The following is a 23,894-nucleotide window of genomic DNA, read 5'->3' as shown; positions in this document are numbered from 1 at the left end:
CAAGGAAATCTTTCCCTTGGATCTCTGCATAAATTATGGGCAGATTAACATGCAGCGAATAATACCTTTCCCCTGAAGTTGACTCTTGAGATCTTTCAATTATTAAAATTTAGTTAAGAAATTATCATTACAAATGAACCCAGCACCGCCTGAAAGCAAATGTCCACTCTGCAGCTGAGAACTCTTCTTCCAAGCATGTGTAGCAAACAATTTGTTATCATGTTCCGGGGGGACAGTGTGGTGTAATGGTTAGGGTGCAGGACTAGGACCTGGGAAAGAACTAGGTTTAAGTCCCCTACTCATTGGTCATGAAGCTCATTGGGCCAGTCACTGCCTCTTAGCTTCCCCTCTTAGCCAGTCACTTGCTGTGAGGATAACATGGGAAAGTGGCCCATGAGACCCGGGTTCAAATCCCCACTTGGTCATGGATAAAGATTCCTGGGTGTGGCCTTGGGCACTTAGCCACTGCCTTTTCTCAGCCTAACCTACTTCACAGGGTTTTGAGGAGGGGATTAAATGTGGCAGTTCCTCCATGCAGGACCCCAATTGGGCCCATTTTAGAGGTCGGAAACTGAGGACTCTGGGGAAGAAGATAAAACCATGCACTATGCTCCTCTTGGGCCTGTGGCAGGTGCACTGGAGGGAGACACAAAGTGATACCTGATGCTCCCAAATTTCTCCTCCGCTGTGCAAAAAAGTTCCTTGCCCCTGGATAACTCCAGAAGGCTCTTACCTGCTTCTTGTTCTCTTTGCTGAGAGGGGTAAGGGAGCCCTTGCAGGTCCGACGCCGGCCGTGTGGAGGTGTGTTGGGCTTCTGAAGCTTGCTGCGGTCTGGGTGGAAGAGCCCCACACGCTTTGTGCAACCCACGTTGTACCTGCGAGAGAGAGAGAGAAGGTCAAAGCCTGTGCGTGGCCAACATTCCAACCTTGTATTATTAATTATGATTGTTTTTATTTCTACCCCTCCTTCTCCCACCCCACCAACTCGCAAATTAAAACAAGACTGGGCAAAATACAAAAAGCTTAAAAACATACAGGGTATTTTATTGGGTTGTTGTTTTTATTTTGATGGTATATTTTGTGGTTTTTATGTTTTTATTTCGTTCTGTGAATAGCTCTGAAAACTCCGGGTATAGGATGGAATTTAAATCCAATTAATAATATTAATAATTTCTAGAAAGTAATCAGACCCAAACAGCACCACAACACTATAAAAAGCAACCATGTGTTAAAATACAGACGATAAAAGCAGTGCAGCCCAGTGTGTGTGTAATCAGCTATATAAAAGCTTCTCCGCTGCTACCCAGCACAAAATTTGTGGAACGTGGGAATACGCCTTATAATGGAGTCAAACCCTGGGTTCATTTAGCTCAACACTGCCTACTCTGGCTGGCAGTGGCTCTCTGGGTTTTCAGGGAGGGGAGATTCCTAGAGCTGCCAGCCTGGAGATGCTATCAGGACCTTCCGCAAGCAAGGCGGCTGCTTTGCCCTGAGCTACGGCCCCTTCAAGGAGAAGGGCAGGCAGACGGTTCTGCCAGGGAGGTACCTCTTTGCGCAGGCCATGGAGCAGAACCGCTTTGACCGCTTGAACTTGTAGGCAAAGTCAAGGCGGCCGCAGAGCTCGCATTTCAGCTTCGGGGGTGATCCGTCGTCTTTGGATTCTGGGGAAGGAGAGCAGAGTTTTTTAGGACCCCTCACCTCAAAGCAACAAAAGGCAGCAAAGCCCCCCAAACCCTTGCACCCACATTTAAGAAGCCCTGCTGGATCAGGCACCTCTTAACCACAGAATGGCAGAACCGGATGGGGACCCCAGGGGTCATCTAGCCCAACCCCCAGCAGTCGATTGCTGTTTTTCCAGCCAGGTACCTGCGGAACCTGCGGCCACCAGATGTGGCTCCCATGACAGGAACGTCAGGAACTGCAGACCCTTTCTCCCTCCAGCTAACTATTGCCTGCAGAGACCAGCAGCGTTTCTCAAGGGTTTTAGACAAGGGACTCTCCCAGTCTGGCTTCCCCCGGGGGCAACTGGTCAGCCACTGTGAGAACAGGCTCATCCAGCAGCCTCTTCTGGTGATCTTATGAGCCCAGAAACATCCACAGGTTCTCCACCTTTGCAGAAGAGGGTTGTGCCAAATATTTGTTCTGCTTTTCTGCACGTTTTGATATGACACCTCTCTGCTGGGAAGCTGCCCCATCAATCCCTAACGCTCCTTGAGGGAGCAAGTGAAAGGCACTCTGCACATGCTCCAGGTCCCTCTCTCTCTCTGCTTACCTAGGCTTTCCGCTGGGCCTACCTTGTAGATAGGGGTCCTCCATTTCGGAGTCGGTGGTGGTGGTTGTGTTGTTGTCCTGGTGCTGGGGTTTCTCGGCCAGGAGGTCCTGGGCATACTTCTGCTTGAGGCTCCCCACCAGCAGCGAAGAGCGCCCCACCTGGCAAAGAACCACAGTCACGTCGAGCAGGAAGGGGACCCCCCCGAGCGTCATCTAGTCCAACCCCCTGGAATCGCCACTGCCGGACGGCCATCCAAACCTCTGTTCTACAAACCTCCAGCGAAGGAGAGATGGGCGAGGGAGGTGCTTCGACAAGGGAGTCGGCGAAAGGCAGCTTGGAAGGCAGCCCCCTCCCCCTTCTCTTCTTCCAGGGAGACGCGGGTGGCCTTGGCCCCGCAGGACGAGGGGAGGGCGGACGCTCGACTGACAGCTGCAGCGGGAGAAACGCTTGGCTATATGCACCTTGGAAACAAGAGCGCCAGAAATGGGAGCGCAGGGCTGTGGGTGGGTGGATTTGGCCCGGCTGGTCAGGAATCTCTGAACAGCGCATTCGGAGGCCACATTCCACACAACACATTTAAAGCGCTACGGTGCCACCTTGAATCCCCCCCCCCCCAAGAATCCTGGGATGTGCCGTTTGTTAAGAATTGTTCAAAGACCCCGTATTTCCCTCCCAGAGCTACAATTCCTGGAGTGGTTTAAGAATCAATAGCTCTTCCCAGGGAACTCTGGGATCTGTAGCTGGGGAGGATAAGGGAGTCTCCCCTACAACTTGCAGCAGCTGTAACAATCTACGGCTCCTCTAATTATTTGGGGGAAGCCACGGCTGCTTCAAGTGGCATCACAGCACTTGAAATGCGCTTGGGACTTGGTAAGATTTTATATTGCGAGGAGGGACCCTGGGCTCCCCTGCATCACCCCAACCATGTAAACCACCCCCCCCCGTGCTCCGACCAGTTTCTCTGCCCCCTCCAGTCCCAGCCAAGTTCACTCTCCCCCCACAGCCTTTGTGAAAACAGAAACGCCAGGGTGTGGGTGGGTGAAACCCTTTGCCTTCTGCAAGTGCCCAAGCACAACCCTCAAGTTTTCTTGCAATGGGATTTCAATGCCCACCCTTCCCTAAGCCCCACAACAAAGGCAGCCCACCCACACCTACCCATGCGCTGCCCTGGGGCTCCCCCACCCCCAACTCAACCCCCCCCCCGCCAGGTTTGTTGGCTACCTACCGGGAACGGCTCAGCCCCCTCCTGGATCACAAACCCCTCGATGACGTGGGTCAGGATCTGCGGCTTCACAATGGCTTGGGGCGGCTTGTTCTCACCGTTCTGAGGGGCGCCGGCGACGGTGGAGGCAGAGCTGCCGTTGTTCCCCGATGTCATGCCGGGGCTGCCGGGGGCGTCCGGAGGCGTGCGGCGGAGGCTGTCCCGGCCGGCCTCTGCATGGGAGAAGGAGAGAGAGGAGGGAAGCCGAGCGTGACAGGCAAGCCGAGACAAAGGCAGAGGCACCAAGGAGGCTGGACCACCGGCCCTGCCCCTCCGACGCCCTCCCCAACCGCCCGCTCTGCCCATTACCATACAGCTGACTTGCTCCTGCTCCAAGCCGCATGGGACGCCTGCCCCCCCCTCCAACCTCTGCGTGGAGGACACACAGAGAGGGTTGTGGAAGGAAGGAGGAGCACACACACACACAGAGAGAAAGAGTCTGCCAGGCAGTTTGGAGCAGAAGAACTGGCACAGAGGACCCGGCGTGCCCCAGGCAGGGGGACGCCAACTCTGACACTCACAGACCCCTGGCTTTAAATCCATGCCCTCCTCTTTCCAATAGGCACAGGAGCCTGGGAAAGACTTGTGTGTGGCATGCGGGAGGTGAGTGGCCAAGCTACATACAATCCATTCTCGGCCATGATTCCTAGACTTTCTGTCCCAGGCTTCTACAAATACATCCCAAGGGAGTTTGCCACCTCCAGTCCCGAACGCCAGATTCTGGAGGGGGCTGCACCAGAGAGCTGCTGCAGTTGCAATTTTATGCTCCTGGTGCTTTGCTGTGGGGGGGAAGCTGCACTCAAAGCAGCTCGCGGAGAACGGAAACGGGGGTGCTAAGGGCAAAAGCGATTTCATAACAACGTGACAAAACAGCAACACAACAGAGAATATAACAATATACCCAAAAAAGCCCACATACATCCCCTAGCAACTATGATAGGAGGAGAAATATGCTATTGCCCCTTTTTAAGTTATTCCTCTGCAATTTGCAAAAAGATTTGTGGAGTGGGGGGTTTGTGGGGGATTCACGCTCTCATCCAATACCCCCAAAACTGCTAACAACTGCGGGGTGGGGCTAAGACAAGGGCCCTGCCTGGCATAGGTGCCCACTCTGCTTTCCTCATTCTGTCAACAGGTGCCAAGTGGTATAGCCCTTCCCAGACTCTGAAACCACTTTGGAGTCTAAGCACTGGGGGTGGGGGGCCTGAGAATTGGACATTACAAGTGCACCCCATCAAAATGCAATAATTCTGCGACTGTAGAAAAGATTCAGTGGGTGGGGGTCTAGCCCGGACTGACTACAATCAGATACTAGGAGGGAAGGCTCGTTTTACAATTAATTTATCAATTGCCTTCTAAACCACCATCTCAAGGCAATTTACACATAAGATAATTTTTAAAAGTTTTAACACCTGCTTCCCCACCCCCCACCCCAAAAATACATTTAAAACAAGTTTAGAAAGCCAGCAGGTAGACACTTGTGGTGAAGACCCTTTTATCCAACTGGGATATTATGCTAGTTTTAATTTGTAGCTAAAAGGTTTCCATTTATGTATCACTCTGGTTGCCTAAATGCTCCCATCACTCCTCACCCAAGAAAGAAAGAGTTGCAAAGTTTGAAAGGTGAAAATTGGTGATTTGTTTATTTTTAATTACGAATCCTTGGACCTTTGCATTGAGAATTTTTTGGGGGAGGGATGTACAAGTCACTTTGCCACATTGTACCAAATTAAAGATCAACATCCCACCCTCCTCCACTAAGGAAACGGCAAAAAAACCCTCAGTAACTAAATAACTTTCAGCAAAAAATTAGGCTGTCTGTAAATCTGGATGGGTTTCCAAGATCCCCTTACGACACACACACGGTCTGTTGAAGAAATGAAAATCAGAGACGTGATGCTATTACTGACAGCATGATCAAATTGGAAGGGACCCCAGGAGCCATCTACCCAACTTTCCGCAACACAGGAATCACAGTTAACGACAATGTGGCCTGGACCAGGCTGATGCCTTGCACAAACTGGGTGTACACTGATGCCCCAGAATCTTCTGTAACACAGAGAAATTCTTTGGCAGGTAAGTCCATCTGAGAAGGGCTCCTTGTCAAAGGTACAGAGCAGCCCGCTGCCCCCACAACTGAACTCCCAGCCCTCCAGATGCTTTGGACCATGGGTAGACAAACTGAGGCCCGGGGGCCGGATCCGGACCAATCACCTTCTAAATCCGGCCCGCAGACAGTCCGGGAATGAGCGTATTTTTACATGAGTAGAATGTGTCCTTTTATTTAAAACGCATCTCTGGGTTATTTGTGGGGCATAGGAATTCGTTCATTTTTTATTTATTTTTCAAAATCTAGTCCAGCCCCCCACAAGGTCTGCGGGGCAGTGGACCGGCCCCCCGCTGAAAAAGCTTGCTTACCCCTGCTTTGGACTATAACTCCCATCTGCCTCAGCCAGCACAGGATGATGGGAGTTGTAGTCCAGAACACAGTATGGGGAGAGAGAGGAGGCTCGGGAAGGCCACATTAAAGTTTTGAAGTGGCAGGAAGCGGCTTAATCACAGGGACTGTGCGGACAGAACTAGCAACCCACAAACTGCTCTAGCCAACGCACCTGCACAACACATCATTGCAGGGGGCTGGACTAGAAGAGCCTTGGAGTCCCTTCCGACTCTACAATCCTACTGCAAACTCCGGCACGATCGCATGGCTCTCTCAAACAACCAACAGGCAACTGGCAAAGCGCATACACAACCCAGGGGTACTTTACACACTGGAAGCACACGGATCCTGGACTCCTGAATGTTTTGAGAATCCTTATGTCAATGCATCACGTTTCTAGGCCTCATGTTGTGCCAAAGAAAAAAAATGTTTTCCTGTGGTTATTCCCCTCCTGTATCACTTTGCTTCCCCACCCCAATCTTCTCCACATCTCCTTTTTCATGTCCAAATATGCTACCAGATTCCTAACCGCAACCACCCATAAGCCAAGGCTTTTTACGTGAGAAATACAGAAGGTGGAACAATGAACAAAAGCCAGCTCCACCTCTCCAGCACTTTATATATTTTTCCTTTTCAAAAGATCCTAACGGCTGCTGGAAACTGTCCCACGTAACTTGCTGCCCCTCCCAAGAAGGGCAAGAGCAGAATACACAAAACCAAGCCATAAAATGAACAAGGAACGCTCAGTTTTATGCTCTTTCTCGCTCTCTCTTGAAGCAGAATCCGGGCCCCCGTTTTTAATCTGCGTGTCAACTTCGATTTCGGGGGATGACCAGAGTCGCAGCTTTGCCCGGATGACATCATTTGGAGTGCCAAAGCACTCTGCACACCACAGCTGCCGACCCCACCCACCCCACGCCAGCACCCCCACACAAGAGGGTCCATAATCCTTGGCTGCTGAGGCGCAGCCGAGAGACAAAACCATTTCTTCCCCACCTCCCACTCCAGACCCCTTTCAATGCCACCTCCTCAGAGACTCTGGGATTTGCGCGCTCTCTCTCTCTCTTGATTTCCTAGACTGCGGTCCGTTCGCCCAGCCAGCACCGCATTAAATATTAACCACCCTGGAGGATGTGCTTCGCACGCGGCGCCAAGGATTCAAAGCAAGGCATGCTGGGAGTTGCCGTGCCGAGACCCAACAAAGGGGGAAACGCAGCCGCTTCTGATGGCATACAATCCAGCCGCTGGCAGATGAGCAGGGGTGTCAAATGGTACCACAGTGGCAAAACTCAAACCGGCCTCATTTTAATTTGGGGGTTCTGCCCGAGGTCCAAAATGCTTTGTTAGCTTCTGATAAGAGATTTGGCTGGCAGGAGCCAGTATTCTGACTCGGCACAAGGCATGCTTCCTATGCTCCTGTTTAAATCAGCTATTTATTCAACACCATGAGGACTAGAACCCTGCGCATAGCTGTCAACTTTTCCCTTTTCTTGAGAGGATTCCTATTCGGAATAAGGGAATTTCCCTTTAAAAAAGGGAAACATTGAAAGCTATGGCCCTGCATTATGTTGAAAGAAAAGGACCGTAACTCACTGACAAGAGCAAAAGGTCCCGTGGTCATCCCCCAATGGCAGCATCTCCCAGGTAGCACTGGGAGCAAAGCCTGCCTGAAACCCTGGAGACCGATTACTGCCAGTCTGTGCAGACAACGCTGAGCTGAATGAATGAGAAAGACTGGAAGCTGACTTCGTATTTAGGGTAACGGTATGTTCAGTGGGACAGAACATACTTCTGCATATAAAAGGGCTCTCCCTGCTTGCGATTCCAAGAAACTGGTATTCAGAGGCAGGTTGCCTCCTCCAAGAGTGGAGGCAGAGAAGCCACTGGCTGTGTTAGAAATCATTTTGCGACTGGCACAAGCCCAACTGTGACCGTGTGGAGAACTCTGGATGCCAGGCTGGTGACTGGGGAAAGCAAAATGTCACTTAGAGAAGGATCTGAAATATTCTCATTGAAGCTCGAATTTGTTTTATCCTGGATTGTTTGATGTTTGAAAGCATTGCAACCCGCTTTGAGATTTGTACTTTAAAATATAAAGTGGCACAGAGGCACAGAAATGAGTAACAACAACAACGAAACTCCACTGTAAAAACAAAACGGCGCCTAGACATTCCATTGTGGTAAACACAACATAGGTTTAAGATACCCTATGGTGATTGGCTTATATATCTGAGTTTCTAACACTGGCCACCGCTAGACAAATCCATGAGCGATAAGTTCCACAGTTTAACTCTGCCCTGAACCCACCAGCATTCAGCTTCGTTGGATTGCCCCACGTTTTAGTATTATGACAGAGAGAGAACTTCTCCCTCCACACACAATTTCTCTATGAGAAGGGAGCCTTAAGAAACAAAGGGGTCCTTTCCTATGGCAGGAAACAGCTGAGGAGGAGATGCTCACATGATTGAGCAGCTATCCCAGATGACCTGGTCTAGTATTCGAGGCAGAGGGCACAACTGCCAAGTCGCAGGTCAACTCGCACTGTCAAGCGAGAGGTCAACAGATTGCTTCTCATTTGAGCAGGACAAATATTTAGGGGAATCCAAGGCCACTGCGGTGTATTTCAAGTTGGCAGCTCGGCTTCTGAACATTCCCTTGCAGTGTCATTTGCTGGGGAAGGCAGGAGGGCGAGTAGCTTATCCCCCCCCCCCCGGCAGCAAGCAGTGCAAACAAAATTCATATTAATGAACACAGGTCACACCGGCTGCCTTCAGCAGGCAATGGGCCTACTCTGAGTAGCACCGGCAGGGGATGCATCCCTCGATGCTGCACTAGGAAGTGAAAGTTGGGTCGCAGTTGGTTGCAGGCTTCAAAGAACTGGCCTGATGCCCCTTTTAGAAAAGGCTATGACACCTGTTTTGCCTGCAGAAGATCCTAGAGGTGTATCCAGCTATATCTGGAAGAGACCCTTGCCTGAATGCATGGAGAGCTGCTGCTAATCCATGCAGGCAACACTGATCTATACCAGGATTTCCCAAACTTGAGTCTCCAGCTTTTTTTGGACTACAACTCCCACCATCCCTAGCTACCAGGACCAGTCATCAGAGATGGGAACTGTAATCCAAAAACAGCTGGAGACCAAAGTTTGGGAAACCCTGATCTAGATGACCAAAGGTGTGACTCAGTAGAAGGCCTCTTCCCACTTAAAACAGTCCTTTATTCAGAAAAATGAGGACTGGAAACTTGGCTTTATTTTTAAGGGCCTTTGCTCAGTGGTCGAGTAGACACGTTGCATAAAGAAGGTCCCAGGGTCATTCTTTGCAACCTCCGGTTTGGGCCGACAAATTTTCCCTGCCTGAAATCCTGGAGAGCTGCTACCAGTCAGTGTAGCAAATACTGAACTAGATGGACCGCGATGGACTGAGCTTCATATACTGCAGTTTCCAAGTTTAAATCAGCCATTTAATCGGAACTTTGAAAATTAGACCCTGGCCATTTTTTGGTAGGGGAAGCAGCAGCTGCTTTTCCCAAGTTCAATCCCCAAACGGCATCTTCAAGTATGACTGGGAATCTCCTGAAAACCCAAAGAGCCACTGCCAGCGCAGGCAGTGTAGACAATGCTGAGATAAATGGGTCATAACGGTCCGACTCTCACATATGGCAGCTTCCTATGTCCTACAAGTGAACAATGCACAGCATGGAAGAGCGCCACCTGCTGTCCATTCCGGAGCTCCTGCCAATCAATCACAAAGGACATGCGACTGATCCTTACAAGGGTTAGAGGAAGGGGGTGGGGAGAGAGAGGAGCAACAGTCCACTCTTCCTCCCCCCCCCCTCATTTCATAATGGGAACAGGCATGGGAACCACCTGACAGTGCATGACTGCAGTGTGAAACTGGAGCACCTCTCCAGAGAGCGCCCCCAGCTGCGCAAGCAGGATCGGGAAAACAGCGCAGAGCAGGCACATGGCGCGCAGGGGGCGTATGAACACACAAGAGGGGAAGGCGGGGAAGACAGCAGCTGCTGGAGGAAGAGGAGAAGCTCAGGAGAGAGCAGGCAGGCTCCAAGGCATCAAAGGGGTTGGGAGAAACCCAGGGCTCAAAGTTGGGTTTCTCCCAACCCCCTGAGCAACGGCATCAGGTCTTCTTGCCTGGCTCATCCCCACAGGATCTGCAACAAGGGGGCAGCCAGTAGGATGGCCAGACCTCAAGAAAGCTCTGTCTCTTGTCTCCGTGCCAGCCAGCTTGCTGGGAGGCCAGCCTGTCCTCCCAGAAAGCTGCTCCTCCCTCATAGGGGAGGGAAGGTGCTTGTGGGGGGGGGATGCATCAGGCACAGCTTCAGTGCTGAGATGAGCTCTCTCCTTCTGCCACAGGAAAAGGGTGGCACAGAAACCCTGGCTGGAATTCTCCCCGCACGGAAGGGAGCTGCCAGCACCATCCAGGCCACCAGAAGGAGAATTCCAAGTGGCTATTTTAAAACCTCCTCAACTCAGCCCAGGCTTTGGAAACTCAGGCCGTCCTACTCATGTGCCAAATAATCTCCTTGCCCCTCCCCTTTCGCCATGCAAAAACAGAAAGCAGCTTATTTTCACATGTTCCTTCTGCGATCTGACAGTTCTCTTCCTCTTTCCACTTATGCGCACCAGGAACACAAACAATTACAGGTATAATGCAGAAAACTGCACGTAATGTGAGATTTCGGCAAGGACTAGAACCTCCGTTCGCTTTCTAGGTGATCCGGCATTCCTTTATTGCAGCCTGTTGGATGATGAGGGCTAGAACCCTCTGGACTCGTTTCATATAATTTAGCATTCTTTTATTACACCAGAACCATTGTTTTCGAAACAACCTTCGTCACAAGCCTGGCCAATCTGGAACCGCACTTGGTAATTAAATAACACTAATACTCCTTACTTGTTATTTTAACCCATGTGCAACTGTACTCATTCTGTGTGCCTCTTTGACAGCTTTTTTTTTCATCTTCCAATTTTCACCTGTTGTTATCAATGCTCTGCTTTATATGCACATTATAAAATGAAACTTAAAAATATTTACCAAAAACAAAAATCAATATCCTGTCAAATGCCTGTAATCCCAAAGATTAAAGCAAAACCCCTATCTTTGTACTGAAACGCATTCATTACCCTGCATCACCCATAAAAGGGCTATATTCAAATATCCTTTGTACTGGAGATAAAACAGAAGCAGGGGAATAAGAGAGACCAGGAGAGAACCACAGCTCAGTGGTTAAGGAGGCACTTGATTTTAATGCCGAGTCCTGGGTTCAATCCCCAGCTTCTCCAGGTAGGGCTGGAACAGACCCCTCCAGGTAAGAGCACTGCTGCCAGTCACTGTGTACTGTAGACAGTCGTGAGCTGGATGGACCAATGATATACAAGGAAGCTCTTTCTGTTCCTATTTAAATCAGAACCATGAGGACTAGAATCTTGGCTTGGTTTTAAGGGAAGGTCTGTAGCTCAGTGGCAGAGCACCTGCTTTGCACACCGAAGGTCTCAGGTTCAGTTCCTGGTGTCTCCATGTAGGACTCTTGCCAGCAAAACCCTGCCAGTCAGCGCAGGTAATACTGAGCTGGGCGAACCAGTGGCCTGACTCATAATAAAAGGCAGCTTCCCAAGTTTGGGTGATGGCAAGGACAGAATGTTTTAAAACCCTTTGCCTGTTCTAAGCCGAGGTTGGCAACTTAGGGTCCCCTTTCAGCCAGGGGGCGTCTGGTTGCCAACCTGCTGCATAAGAAATGAGTCATGCGCCAGCCACTCCAGGGAAGTGTCCTTGGAGATGGTACCCAGCTGAAGTGCTGCTATCACAAGCTCTTTAGGCAGCTGCTTTGTTTAGAAAGCACAGCTCATTTGCAGTGGGAGTATGGCGGCGTAACCAACCCTTTCTGAACAGGAGTGCTCCATTCTGGGTCCCAGCCAGCCATTCCTCCCCGCAGAATCAGAGAATCCCACTCCTGCCTTTCTTTTCCAACATTCTGCAGCTACTGAGCATGCTCGGTCACAACTGGGCTTTTGCAGAGGAGTAAGCAAGTTTCGTTTATTTTTGTACTTTAGGATGATGGAGGGCATGCCATATCCCCGCCCCTGATTTCTCTGTGACCCCATTGTACACATAGCCCACTTGTATGGCTCAAGGAAGTGAGCCAAGCTGTGCCTATTAAAACATTATTTAAAAACAAAAACAAAACAGAGGTGCAAACATCATTAGGCAGCCAGGTTTCTTCTGCCTAACCTGTGGTCTTCCACCACATGTTGGGCTGACTCCCATCAGGCTTGCCCAGCATGGCAAAAAAGTCAAGGCTCATCATTAATACCATTAATTTATAAATCACCTTCCAAACCTCCATCTCAAGGAAGTTTATGCATAAAATAGCCAAAGAGAGTTAAGAATATAAAAATGAAACTAAAACCCCACAGGCTATAGAATCAGGTGTGGGCAAGCTGGCTGGAAGCTTAACAAAAACAACCTCTGGAGGACTGCACATCATTCACTTGTGGGCTAGAGGGACCTGTGATTGGACCAACTTTATTATTAACGGCCTTCTTATTTTTTCAATATGCATTTAGACCTACAAGTCCCCTAAAGCAACAGTGGCAAGGCCAGCAATCCGCTCCAGAATGAATGAGGTCAGCTACTGCAAAAGTTTCCGCAAAACACTGGTGCAAATGATAACTGGACTTAGGAAACTTAGGTCCATCTAGCTCAGTATTGCAGGCATGGACTAACAGCAGCTCTCTGGGATTTCAGGCATTAAATCTTTCCCAGTCCTAACTGAAGACATCGCCATTGGGGACTGAATCTGGGACCTTCTGCATGGAGAGCAGGTGCTCTAACCATTGAGCAACTGCGCCCTTCCCAATCAGCTTGCTGCCTTGTCAGCAAAAGCGCCTTTTGTTTTCAAAGATTTGCCACCGCTCTGCCTTACTTCTGCTTTTTAAAAGACAAACAAACAGCTAAATGACTGTTGATAGAAGTCAATGGGAAGAGCTATTCAGCCAAATTACATAAATCTACGTAATCAAACATTTCTGGAAAGTGCAATAATTCATTTCATTTTTTTTTTATTTTTTAAAAAGTTGCTTGGTTTCACAACAGCAGCTAACCAATTTTATGGCTGCAGTGAGGGAAAGCATAGTTCGACTGAAATATTTATAAAGCAATATTCTTTTTTGCGATCCAACTGTGCTTCAGAGAACGCAACTGTTGTTTGGTAGCATTTAACAAGTCAACTGACCGAAACCTTTTTCTCTTTGCAAACAGCTTTGAGCTTTTTTAAAAACAAACAAACTATCAATGAACCACCAAAGGCCTACTTGTACTCCAAAGCAGCTAACATGGCATTAAACATTCAGCGGAGCAAGGGAGGGAAACCTGTGGCCCTGCAGATGTTGCCTCCAGGCTCCTGACCAGCATGCTCAATAGTCAGGGATGGTGGGGGTTGCGTGTGTGTCCAGCACAGGTAAATGCATGTAGCTTAGTGGTAGAACATTGCCTTGTATGCAAAAGGTCCCAATTTAATGGCACCTCCAGGTAGAACTGGGAGAGACTCCTGCCTGAAACCATGGAGAGCCACTGCTGTCAATCAGTGCAGACAATATTAAGCTAGATGGACCAAGGCAGTTTTCCACAAGTCTTCCAGCCCTGCAATGGAGAATTAAATTTAGGGGATTAAACTCTCTCACACTCATTGTAAGACACAGGAGAGACCCCGAGTGCCCTCCACAAGGCATTCCAAGTCTGGAATCCTGGGAGCAAACCCCACTAAACTCGACAGGACTTGCTTCCAAGAAAACAGGACTGTACTGTTAATGTCTTGTGGATTGGCGGAGGTAGCGCTAGGCTCCACAACTCTGGAGAGCTGAGCTGAGAGCACACCTCCTGCACATGTTTTCTGGGCAGCTTGCGCCCAGCTTTGGCTCTGCTGCTGCCCTCAGTCTGCAGTCTCACCAAAATCAGGACCCATCCCCAACTGGCTGAAATCAGCTCCAACCCTCAACCGCAAAACAGGAGCTCATGCATGCTTCTTCTAACTTGACAGGCCAGCCCTCAGTCCCCTTGGGAATCAGTGGGATTAATGTGCAGTTTAAGTACCCCGTGGCTTAGCCATACAGCCAGATCTGATTCAAGAAGTTCAGTGGGGCTTACCCCTGAGTAATCATGATGCAAACTGCAAGCCTGGGGGGAGGGCAGGGTGGCGGCGGCTGCTGCAAATATTCCTTAAACCCATGCTTAGCCCACTTTTATTTAAAAACAGACATGCAACACACTTACAGGTTGATGGTGAAGCAATATAGATTGAATTCATTTTCCATCATTTGAGAGCTGAATTTCAGAAGGGGAGAAAAGATTTGGCCAGACTTACTGGTACTTTCCCAACATGATGGCATCAGGCTATATTTTCTACCATGCCTTCCTGCCTCCGGATTATTCCAGTGCCCAACCTCAACCCCAGGGGGACTCCTACTACTGAGGGGGGGGGCTGTTATCCCAGAACAGCCCCTCCTAATGGGGAAAGTAAGGCAGGAAAGAGCCCCACTGGATCCAAGGCTCATAGAGGCCTGAGTTCACCTTTCCAACAACACTGGATGATCCTGGAAGTCATCCAAGGCAACAAGAGAAGAAGGTCACACACTCCACGGGCTGTCAAATAGACTGCCCCTGGATATGGAGGTTCTACTGAGCTGTAACAGTTAATTGCACGGTTCTAGACAGCTTTACTAGGAGGCCCATGAGTAGCGTGAGGCAGAGGTCAGAGAGTCAGACTAGGACCTGGACCAGGGTTCAAATCCCCACTCAGCCATGAAGCTGACTGGATAGACTTGGGCCAGTCACTGCCGCTCAGCCTAACCTGCCTCATAGGGTTGTTGTGAGGTTAAAATGAAGAGGGAGTGCCCTGCACGCCACCTTGAACTCTTTGGAGAAGGTCAGGTATAAATGCTATCAACTGAACAATGGAGCTGACCCCCAAGCCTTACACTCCAGAAAAACAACTCTTACGATAAATAAAAATTACCCCCATAATATTTAGAAGGGAGCTGAGAGAACTCCCTCTTTCTTTTCCTCTAAACCCTCCACAGCCAAGCAATTCCAAACAACACCCTACTTACCCGTCACTTTGACAACAGCCCCTCTCCACCACAAACCCGGGCACAAAGGTCTATTATCTATTTTTGACACACACAAACACCCATCCAAAAAAGGAAACCTCCAATCGCTCCCGCTGAGTGTTTTCCCTTTGGGGACCAGCCCCACTTTCTTGGACTTGGCAACCGTGGATGGGAGAAATATCGTTAATAACAAACAAACAGAGAAGTCTCCACCCCCACCCCCCACCCGCCCGCCGCTAACCTGAGTCTCAAGCGCAACAGCAGCAACTCCAAGTCCCATCGGAGGGCGAAGGAACAAAGGCCCCGCGTCCCCGCCGGAGCCCTTACCGTGGCGAGGGCAGCCGGGCACGGCGGCAGGCCGAGGCAGCCTCCGGACTCCCGCCACGCAGCATCGGGAGTGGGGGGGGGGGAGGCCGGAACAAAGCGGGCAGAGTCTCGCTCCGCCTCGGCCGCGCTGAGCACCTGTTCGCCCCGGGAGAGGGAGGCGCGCGCGGCGGTGCCAAAAGGGTCCCCTGCTCCGTGCGCCCTGGGCGCGTGCCAAAACGCGCGCCGCTGCCCCCGCCGGGCCTTCCTTCCTGGCTCGCTGGCTCGGGCCGCGCTCTCGCCGCGTCCGGGCTGTCCGGGGAAGGGGAAGCGCAAACAATGCCGCCCGCCGAGGGTGGAGAGGGGGGGAGCGGGGGCAGCAGAGGCAGCAGCTGCCGGCCAGCCTCCGCCTCCTTCTGCTCCACCGCCTCCTGTTTCCCAGGATTGGCTGCGCCAAGAGCCTCCGCCTCCCCGAGCGCGCCTCGGCGGCAGGGAAGGGCTGAGGCCGCAGCCTCCGGAGTGGGGGGCGGGGGAAGGAGGGCTGAGTGGCAACCGCGGGAGGAGCAACCCAGTCTCCAGTTCCCAGCAACGGATGGCAAGATGCCCCAGAGAGCGGGGACTGGGGGGCTCTCCAGATTTTAAAATTTTATTCATTACATATATAGATCATTTTTCCTGCAAGGTGGTGTACCAACTTGCCCTCTTTTGGGGGCGGAAAGATTTCATTTCTCTTCATAATGTATTTGAATACCACTTTGGGTTGTTGTTTTTAAAACAGCAATCTAGCAGTGTATACATTTTATGGGATCACAGATATTGTGATATTAGTAAAGGAAAAATGTCGTTTTTGAAATTTCCATTTTATAATGTGTATAACATGGAACCGTTATAACAACAAATGAAAATTTAAAAGATGAACAACAAAACTATAAAGTGGGCACAGAGGAGGAGTACAGCCACACATGGGTTAAAATAACAAAGTCTGAGCAAAGAATATTAGATATCTGATTATCAGCTCCCTCCCCCTTTTCTCCCCACAACAACCCTGTAAGGTAGGCAAGATTGATATACTGGTTGCCGCAAGGTGACTCGGTGAGCCTTGTGGCTGAGTGGGGATCCAAACCCTTGCTCTCCCTGGTCTTAGAATCCACCACACTAACCACTAGACTTGCTCTCTAGATATTGGGGGAGGGGGAGTCCCGGCAGCCATGAAAATTCAGCTCCTCATTCAACTAATAGGATGCCACTGACATCTGGGGGAATCCGTGCTGGCTTTTTGTTGTTGTTGTTGTTTATGCAAAAATCACTCTCACTCTCAGTCACTCACTGCTTCCTTTTTTTTTTTTTTTGACCAGTGCTGAAAAAATAATGGAAAGTGGAAAATCTCTCTCTCTCTCTCTCTCTCTCTCTCTCTCTCTCTCTCTCTCTCTGTTTCCACTTTCCATTATTTTTTCAGCACTGGACACACGAAAAAGGAAGCAGTGAGAGGGACTGAGAGTGAGAGTGATTTTTGAGCAGCTGGGGGGGGGGGAAGCAGGTGTGTGCTTGTGTGGCCCACTCCCCACCCCACAAAGGGTCTGCGGAAGAGAGGGGAGCAGCAGGAGCTGGCCATTGTTCCCTGGGGGGGGGCGGAATATCCAAGCACCCCCTCCTCTCCCTTGGCCCAAATGCAGATGTGGGGCTCCCCTTCCCCAAAGGAGAAAAGGTTTGCTCCATTTAACTTGATTGAAGGGAATGTGCAGCCAGGTCAAAGATCCAGCTGCAGAGCCTTTTGTCTCTGCAGCAGGCAGGCAGCAAGGGCCTCCCTCCAGCTTCCCAAGAGTGCAAACAAAAAAAGGAGGGGGCGATCGAACCCTCCCCTCCCCATGGAACTGGGACAAAAAGCAGGCGGGATCAAGTACTACTATGCAAAGTTGATGGAGGGAGGCGGGGAGGGAACAAACATTTTCCCTTCTCCAAAACAAGCCCATGCCGAGGGGGACATAAAAGCAGCCCTGCCAGGGTTGGAAGACAATAGCCTCAGAATCTCAGAGTAGGAAGGAATCCCAAGGGTCATCTAGTGCAACCCCCCTGCAATGCAGGAATCACAGCTAAAGAACCCCTGGCAGGTGGCCCTTCAGATATTTAAATATGGCTCCATCATGTCACATTTCAAAGTTCTCTTCTCCAGGCTAAACACACTCAACTTCTCATGAGACTTGGGTCTCCAGGTCCCCTCGGGAAGCCTAAACCAGTTCTCCTGGTAGAACCAGGTGGGGCAAGCTAAGGAAATTTCAGTTTTTATGGCTTATGGGTGGGGGAATGGAAAACGTGTCTCTCAGAACACTAAAAAAACAGCCCCTGGATCATCAGCTCAGCTCCTCTTTCCTCAACAACAACCATCTTCCAAGAATGCACAAAATGCCACCCGCACATTTCCATAGCCAGGGGACTAGAAACTTGATCTTTCAAAAGGGAAGCTGAATTTCAAGATTGTCTGAGAAAAGAGCTCCAGCCATCTCTGTGTAAATCAACCTGTTGCCTTCCTGGTATTTTGGACTACAGCTCCCATTATCCACAGAGAAGAAGGCATAAATGTTCCTGAACTAGGTGGTATCTCCCTAAGGATTCCATACAGTCCAGGATCAACACCCATTCTGTGCACTTCCAGAATTTTTTTATTGGGGGGGGGTTAATCTCAAAGAATACTCTGATTATCTTTTACGTTCATCAAGAGGCAAGTTTCTAGTCCCTGAGGTCAGCAACGATAAAACACTGAAAGGAAAAAATTCAGTAGCTGGGGGCAAGTAGGGTTTCCAACACTTTCTGGTACAGGGAGAAGATACGAGGGTTTGGGGTTGCTCTCCAGCACTGTGCCCCTTTCCCAATCAACCAAATCATAAGAACGACATTAAGCCAAACCACATACAGAATACATATCAATTAATTCAGCTTGTAGAATTCACCTTTCCTTAAAAAAAATCAAACCAAGATGGGCTTTGTCTCATCCAGGATACCACTTTCTACAGCAGCCAACAAATAGCGTGCTCCCCCACTGCTTGATTCTCTGCAACTGGTACTCAGAGATAAGACTGCTCCTGAACACAGAGGCTCCCTTGGAGCCATCATTGCAAACTGCCCACGATTTGGAGCAGCACTCATAACCCCACAACAACAGATAGGAACGTACAGCGCCACACTGCCCCTGAGTGCCTATTCAGAAGCACTCCTTGGGATTCAGAAGCATTGCTGCAGGCAGAGGCAAGTAGAGTTTGACAACCTTCTCCTTCCTCCCGCTGGAGATTGCAATAAGAAAAACACACCTCTCCGGTTCCTTTTAAAGCAACCCTGCAGCAGAAGAAGGGCTGCAAATATTCACACACACACACAGGCAGCACATTTTCCTCCCCCCAAAAGACCCCTTACCGTGAGGCGGGGTGGTCCCAGTGCCCTCAGAGGCCTGCTGCTCAGGAGGGGCCGCCAGAGGTGGCGTCGTCAAGGCGCCCTGGGGTGGGAGTAGGGGCTGGGCGACTCGTGACTCTGCCGGGGGCTTCTCTGCAGGAAACGGGTCTTTCCTGGAATTCTCCTGGTTGCTGAGTGGCGGCTGCAGAGGAAGGATGAGAGAAGCGAGGGAGGAAAACATCAAGAGCAGGGGGAAATAAGAGGCCCCTGCTTGCCCTGCTGCAGAGGTCTATCTGCTGGAGTTGACGGGAACTGAACCCGGGACCTGCCACGGGCAGAACACAACCTCAACCCCCTGAAACTGCAGACTTAGATGCGCTGTTGTTTTGCAGGCATTTTGCCCGTCAGAGTGTTTAGTACTTTGCAGAGAAGTGTCACTCCCTAACCATAACGGGAGACAAGCAGACAGGAGATCTGGAGTGGGGAGGAACTCAGGGGGCACCCCCCACAGCTTGCCAGGGGTCTAGCTACTGGGTCAGAGTTCACACCAGGCTGCCAAAGGCAGAAAATCAAGTGTGGAGGGGAGCCCCTGTGGAAGCAGCAACCCCTTCAGAGGCAACGGGGCAAGCAGTTCTCCCCAAAGGACATCAGAACAGAGGTGCACTTCATTTGTATTAAAAACTGGACTTTTAGTGCCATGTCTCAAGCCCTCTGGAATCCATGCCGAGCTGAAATTAGACAGGCATCTCAGCATCATAGCCTTCCCCGAGGCATGACCCAGTCATTTATGAAATAAGAATTGTAACTCTGTAGGAATGTTTTTTTGTTTTTGTTTTTGGTACTGTATTGAATTCCTATGCTACACACTGCTTTCATGGCCTCATTAAGTGGTTTCCTAATATGTAAAAATAAATAAATAAAACCAAGAACAGCTCTACTTGATCAGGGCCAAAAAGGGCCCATCTAAGTTCTGCATCCTGTTTTCACAGTGGCCAACCAGAGGCCTAAAGAGGGAAGCCCACAGGCTTCCAGTGGTTGTTCCCCATCATCTGGTATTCAGAGGCAGGCTGCCTGCAGATGTGGAGGCTCCGCTATCACAACAAACATCCATGAGAAGAGCTGTGTTGGATAAGGGGAAGAGTAGCCTGAGCCTTTCTGAGGGAAACCCAAAGCTAAAAACCCAAAGCTAAAAAGGGAGTCAGGGTTTGCCCAACCCACCGAAGACATTCCCCTTGCTCTGGGATGTTTTTGTGTGATTCGCAATGAGCTGAGGCGAGGGTGGGGCACTTCCAGCCCAGAGGCTTGCTCAGGCCCGACATGAGTTCTGAATTTGGCCCATGGGCCCGTTGCCCAAACCACAGCCACCCGTCCCACATGCAAAGCAGCTCGCCATCGCTCCAAAGCCTGTTTGCAAGCAGCTTATACCAAAACCACTTGCAAGTGGGTTCCCAAGAGACAAGCCCCTTTTGAGTCGTCACCTGGCCTCATAAGGGTGACAGGTAGGTGATGGACAGGTGTGTGGCCCTGCCCACCTGCCCAAGGTAGCCTGCCTTGGGAGGAAAGGCTGGGGGGGGGGAAGGATCCAGTTCCACCCCTCTGCCCCAGTCCTCACCCCAAAATGAATGCCCCCCAGAGGTCCAACTCACTGTTCCAACAGCTGGCTGTAGTTGAAGGATGACGGCTGAGGTGTGCTGGAACTTGCGCTGGCCGGCGTGGTTGGGGCAGCCGGTGGGTCTGGCTGGGGAGCCACCTTCCAGCCTCTGGGCCCCCAGCGCTGGGGGCCCAGAGGGATGCGGGGTGTGCTGCTGCGAGGGCTGGCTGGCAGCGGGCTTGTGCTGGCTGGGGGCCTGGCAGGCTGGCAGACTGGTAGTGGGCGCCTGGTTCTGCGAGGGCCCTTGGGCTTGCAGGCTAGGGGGCGCCCCGAGGCTGGGGGTCGGCGGAGGGGGGACCTGCAGCTGCGGAGGCCTGGGCTGGAGGGGTTGATGTGGGTGTTGCTGCTGGATCACAAATTGGTGCTGGATTGGCTTCTGCTGTTGCAACAGCTGGTGGGTCTGTAGCTGGGAATACGCTGAAGGGGAGAAAGGGGCCAGTTAACTAATGCCACTCCAGATGCCCTTTAAATCATCATCATCATCAAAATAAGCCAAAGATAAATAACACAAAGAAATACTGTATCAGCAGGTTGAAAGCAGCATAAGGTTGCACATTGTAACAGAACTTGTCATTCCAATAAAATGCCAATTTCCCCATAAACCTGGTCCATATGTTGTTGTTTTTTTAATAGGTTAGTCAGAGTTACTGTGGACCCAATTTTCTCAAGCCATCAGATTTATTTTTACTGGAGGAAATCAAACAAAATGGTATAAAAAAAATTAGTATCAATCTGTTTGATTTGCTTCTGTGAGATAAAAACGAATTAATAAAAATAACAGAATAAAAAAAGTGTGATATATCCACTTTATATTAGGTTTGTAAAGTACTTAAGACTGTTTGGAAATCTTGATTTCTCATTGTCCTGTGGTTAGGGGAGTCCTGTGTTTCTGCATTTGTGGTATACAAGATAAAATCCCACCAAACATCATAGAAGTTTTCAAGGTCCCTCCTGTCTCTGGCAGCACAAATTTTTATGCTAAAGGGAAAGCCGCGAGCCCTGTAAGGTTTTCCATGTGAAGGCAACTGAGGTTTATGCCAGTGTCCATGCCTAGAGTCCCCGAGAGCTGAAAATTCCTGCAGATATACATCCTCATAGACCCCTCTCTAGCTAGCATCCAGATGAGCAAGGAGCATTATCAGAGTTCAAGGACGCAGCCCAGCCAGGAGAAAACACTCCAGGAGGAAGCAAAGCAAAATCGGTGAGCTATAAAGTGAGTCAGGAGCAGCCCATAAACAACAGCAAAAGTGGAGAGAAGCTCTTTGCCCCAGAGTTGCCGAGAGCTGCTAGGAGACCCCTACAGAAGTGACAATTCCCAGAGCGGTTTAACAATCAATCCCTCTTAGAGTAATAGAGTTGGAAGGGATCACAGGGGTCACCTGGTCCAAGCCCCTGCAATGCAGGAATCCTTGGTTCAACATGGGGCTCAAAAGTGTGACCCTGATATTATGAGTCTCATGCTCTACCAACTGAGCCATCTCACATGGAATTCTGAAAAATATAGTAATACTAATATAATCACCATCCAGTTACTAATAAGCGCAAGAAGCAGTCACCAGGTTCCTTGGAACAGCCTTTGCCAATCCGCATCCCATCCAGGTGTTCTGGGCAACGACTCCCATCCGTTGCCACCCAAAACATCTGGAAGGTATCCGGGCTGGCAAAGGCTGCCTTAAGAGCTTAAGAAATATTACAGTACAGTGGTACCTCGGGTTAAGTACTTAATTCGTTCTGGAGGTCCGTACTTAACCTGAAACTGTTCTTCACCTGAGGTACTATTTCTGGGTTAGCGGAGTCTGTAACCTGAAGCATATGTAACCTGAAGCGTATGTAACCCGGGGTACCACTGTATGATGAATTTGTGAGCAGGATTCGAACTATGAACCACAGTAGGAATTAAGAGATTATTGCATGGTGAGTATGACATAACCATGCAGCAAGGATGCAGCGAGGGGGAGAAATTAAAAACACAATGGAAAATGGGAGGGGGAGTCAGGGGAAAAACAAAGAAAAATTTACTATGTTTTGGTATTTATGAAATTGTTGTTGCTTTTTTTAAAAAAAAGAGTCATTTTTTAAAAAGATGGTTTCTCACTCACCCCTCATTCGGGTGTGGTTCTCAAAAATAAACCCCCAGCCCCAGAAGCAGGGCAAGGGGCAGCTGACAACCCCCTTCTGCTACTCCACACCCCCAACTTTGCTCTGCCCCTCCCCCCCCGTGGCTCAGTCCATCGGAGACAGGGCCAGTGCCTCACCTGGGGCAATGAGCGGGTGAGTCGTGGAGGAGGTCACCGTCCGGTTTGTGGAGCCGCCCCGCCCGTCCAGATTCCCAGCTCCCCCGCTGCTGCTGCCACCTCCGCCACCCCCCTCTCCTTTCCGAAGATGCTCTGGGGCGTGTTCGGAGACGCCCGCCTTGCCGCCAGGAGCCTGCCCAGCCGTCTTGCCCTGAGTAGCCGGAGAGGAGCTGGAGTGGCTGGTGTTGCTCGGGGTGGGCTTCATGGCCAATGTGGGGAGCTGCTGGCTCAGGGAGGGAGCCAGCCCCTGAGCGGCTGCCTGCTGGGTGCGGAGAGATGAGTTTTGTACCTGCAACAAGATGGGAGAAGAAGAGAGCTCAGCTGCAGAAGCCTGGTCCACCCACAGAGCCTACAGTACTGCCTACACCAACCGGCAGCAGCGCCCCAAGGTTTTACACCTGGAGGGGGTCTCTCCCAAAAGCTGGGGGTTGAACCCGAGACCTTGTGCATGCAAATCACGCGCCTTAAAACAGTGAGCTGAGGCTTCCCTGTCCTTCTTTCTCCCTGCTAAAACCGCAGAGACACACCCAGACCCTCGCCATCCTGGTTCTTACCTGAGCTGTGGTGGTGGGTGGCTGGGTGGTGGTGGCCCCCTCGGGCTGCACCGCAGCAACCGCGGCCGTGGGCGTGAAGATGAGCTGCGGGGAGAGAGGGAGAGCACGGCCTAGGCTCCTAGCTACTTGCACAAGGTTACTCTGCTGAGCCTGGAAATCACAGGAAACGGGTCCCCTTATACATCACCCGTTGCCGTCCCAGCAGAGAGATCACAGCGTGGGGGGGGGCTGGGGGGGTGGAGCAGCCCCAGGAAACCACAACCATGCAGGGCAGAGGGGAGGGATGCACCAAGGAGCATGCTCAAGGACTCCATGCGTTGGGGGCCAGGGTCAACGTCCTTGTCTTAATTTACAAAGCCCTGAACAACTCAGGGATCACCCGAAACCTTCTATCCCAGCTAGATCACCGAGATAATCTGCTGGAGCATTGTTGGCCATTTCCTGATTTCGCGAAGCTCGTTTGACAACCATGAGAAACCGAGCCTTTAGTGTCACCAGCCCAGTCCTATGGAACTGCCTGCCACTGGAGATTCAGCAAGCGCCTTCTGCTTCAACTTGTAAACGCCTGCTGAATACTTTTCTATTCCATCACGTCTATGAAGGAAGTTAAGAAT

The 23,894-nt window shown here is 50.6% G+C and overlaps 1 protein-coding gene across 5 annotated transcripts in view; it reads right to left on the bottom strand.

Moving 5' to 3' along the window:
* Nucleotides 1–23,894, bottom strand: part of LOC308592482 (polyhomeotic-like protein 2) — a 65,484-nt gene that overhangs the window by 5,279 nt on the left and 36,311 nt on the right. For 3 of the 5 annotated variants that reach the window (XM_081203991.1, XM_081203993.1, XM_081203995.1), the window contains 9 exons: nt 23,281–23,430; nt 22,688–23,015; nt 20,428–20,849; nt 18,806–18,983; nt 3,498–3,706; nt 2,546–2,701; nt 2,295–2,430; nt 1,547–1,661; nt 734–875 (listed from right to left, as the gene is read on the bottom strand). In XM_081203991.1, coding sequence (XP_081060117.1) covers nt 734–875; nt 1,547–1,661; nt 2,295–2,430; nt 2,546–2,701; nt 3,498–3,706; nt 18,806–18,983; nt 20,428–20,849; nt 22,688–23,015; nt 23,281–23,430 — 1,836 coding nt within the window. The remainder of the gene's footprint in view (nt 1–733; nt 876–1,546; nt 1,662–2,294; nt 2,431–2,545; nt 2,702–3,497; nt 3,707–18,805; nt 18,984–20,427; nt 20,850–22,687; nt 23,016–23,280; nt 23,431–23,894) is intronic. The other 2 variants (XM_081203992.1, XM_081203994.1) reach the window with 2 other exon arrangements.

The sequence above is a fragment of the Podarcis bocagei genome, assembly GCF_964188305.1.
Source record: "Podarcis bocagei genome assembly, chromosome: 7".
Taxonomy (NCBI): Eukaryota; Metazoa; Chordata; class Lepidosauria; order Squamata; family Lacertidae; genus Podarcis; species Podarcis bocagei.
The sequence above is the reverse complement of the archived record's forward strand: the minus strand, read 5'-3'. Positions and strand labels throughout refer to the sequence as shown.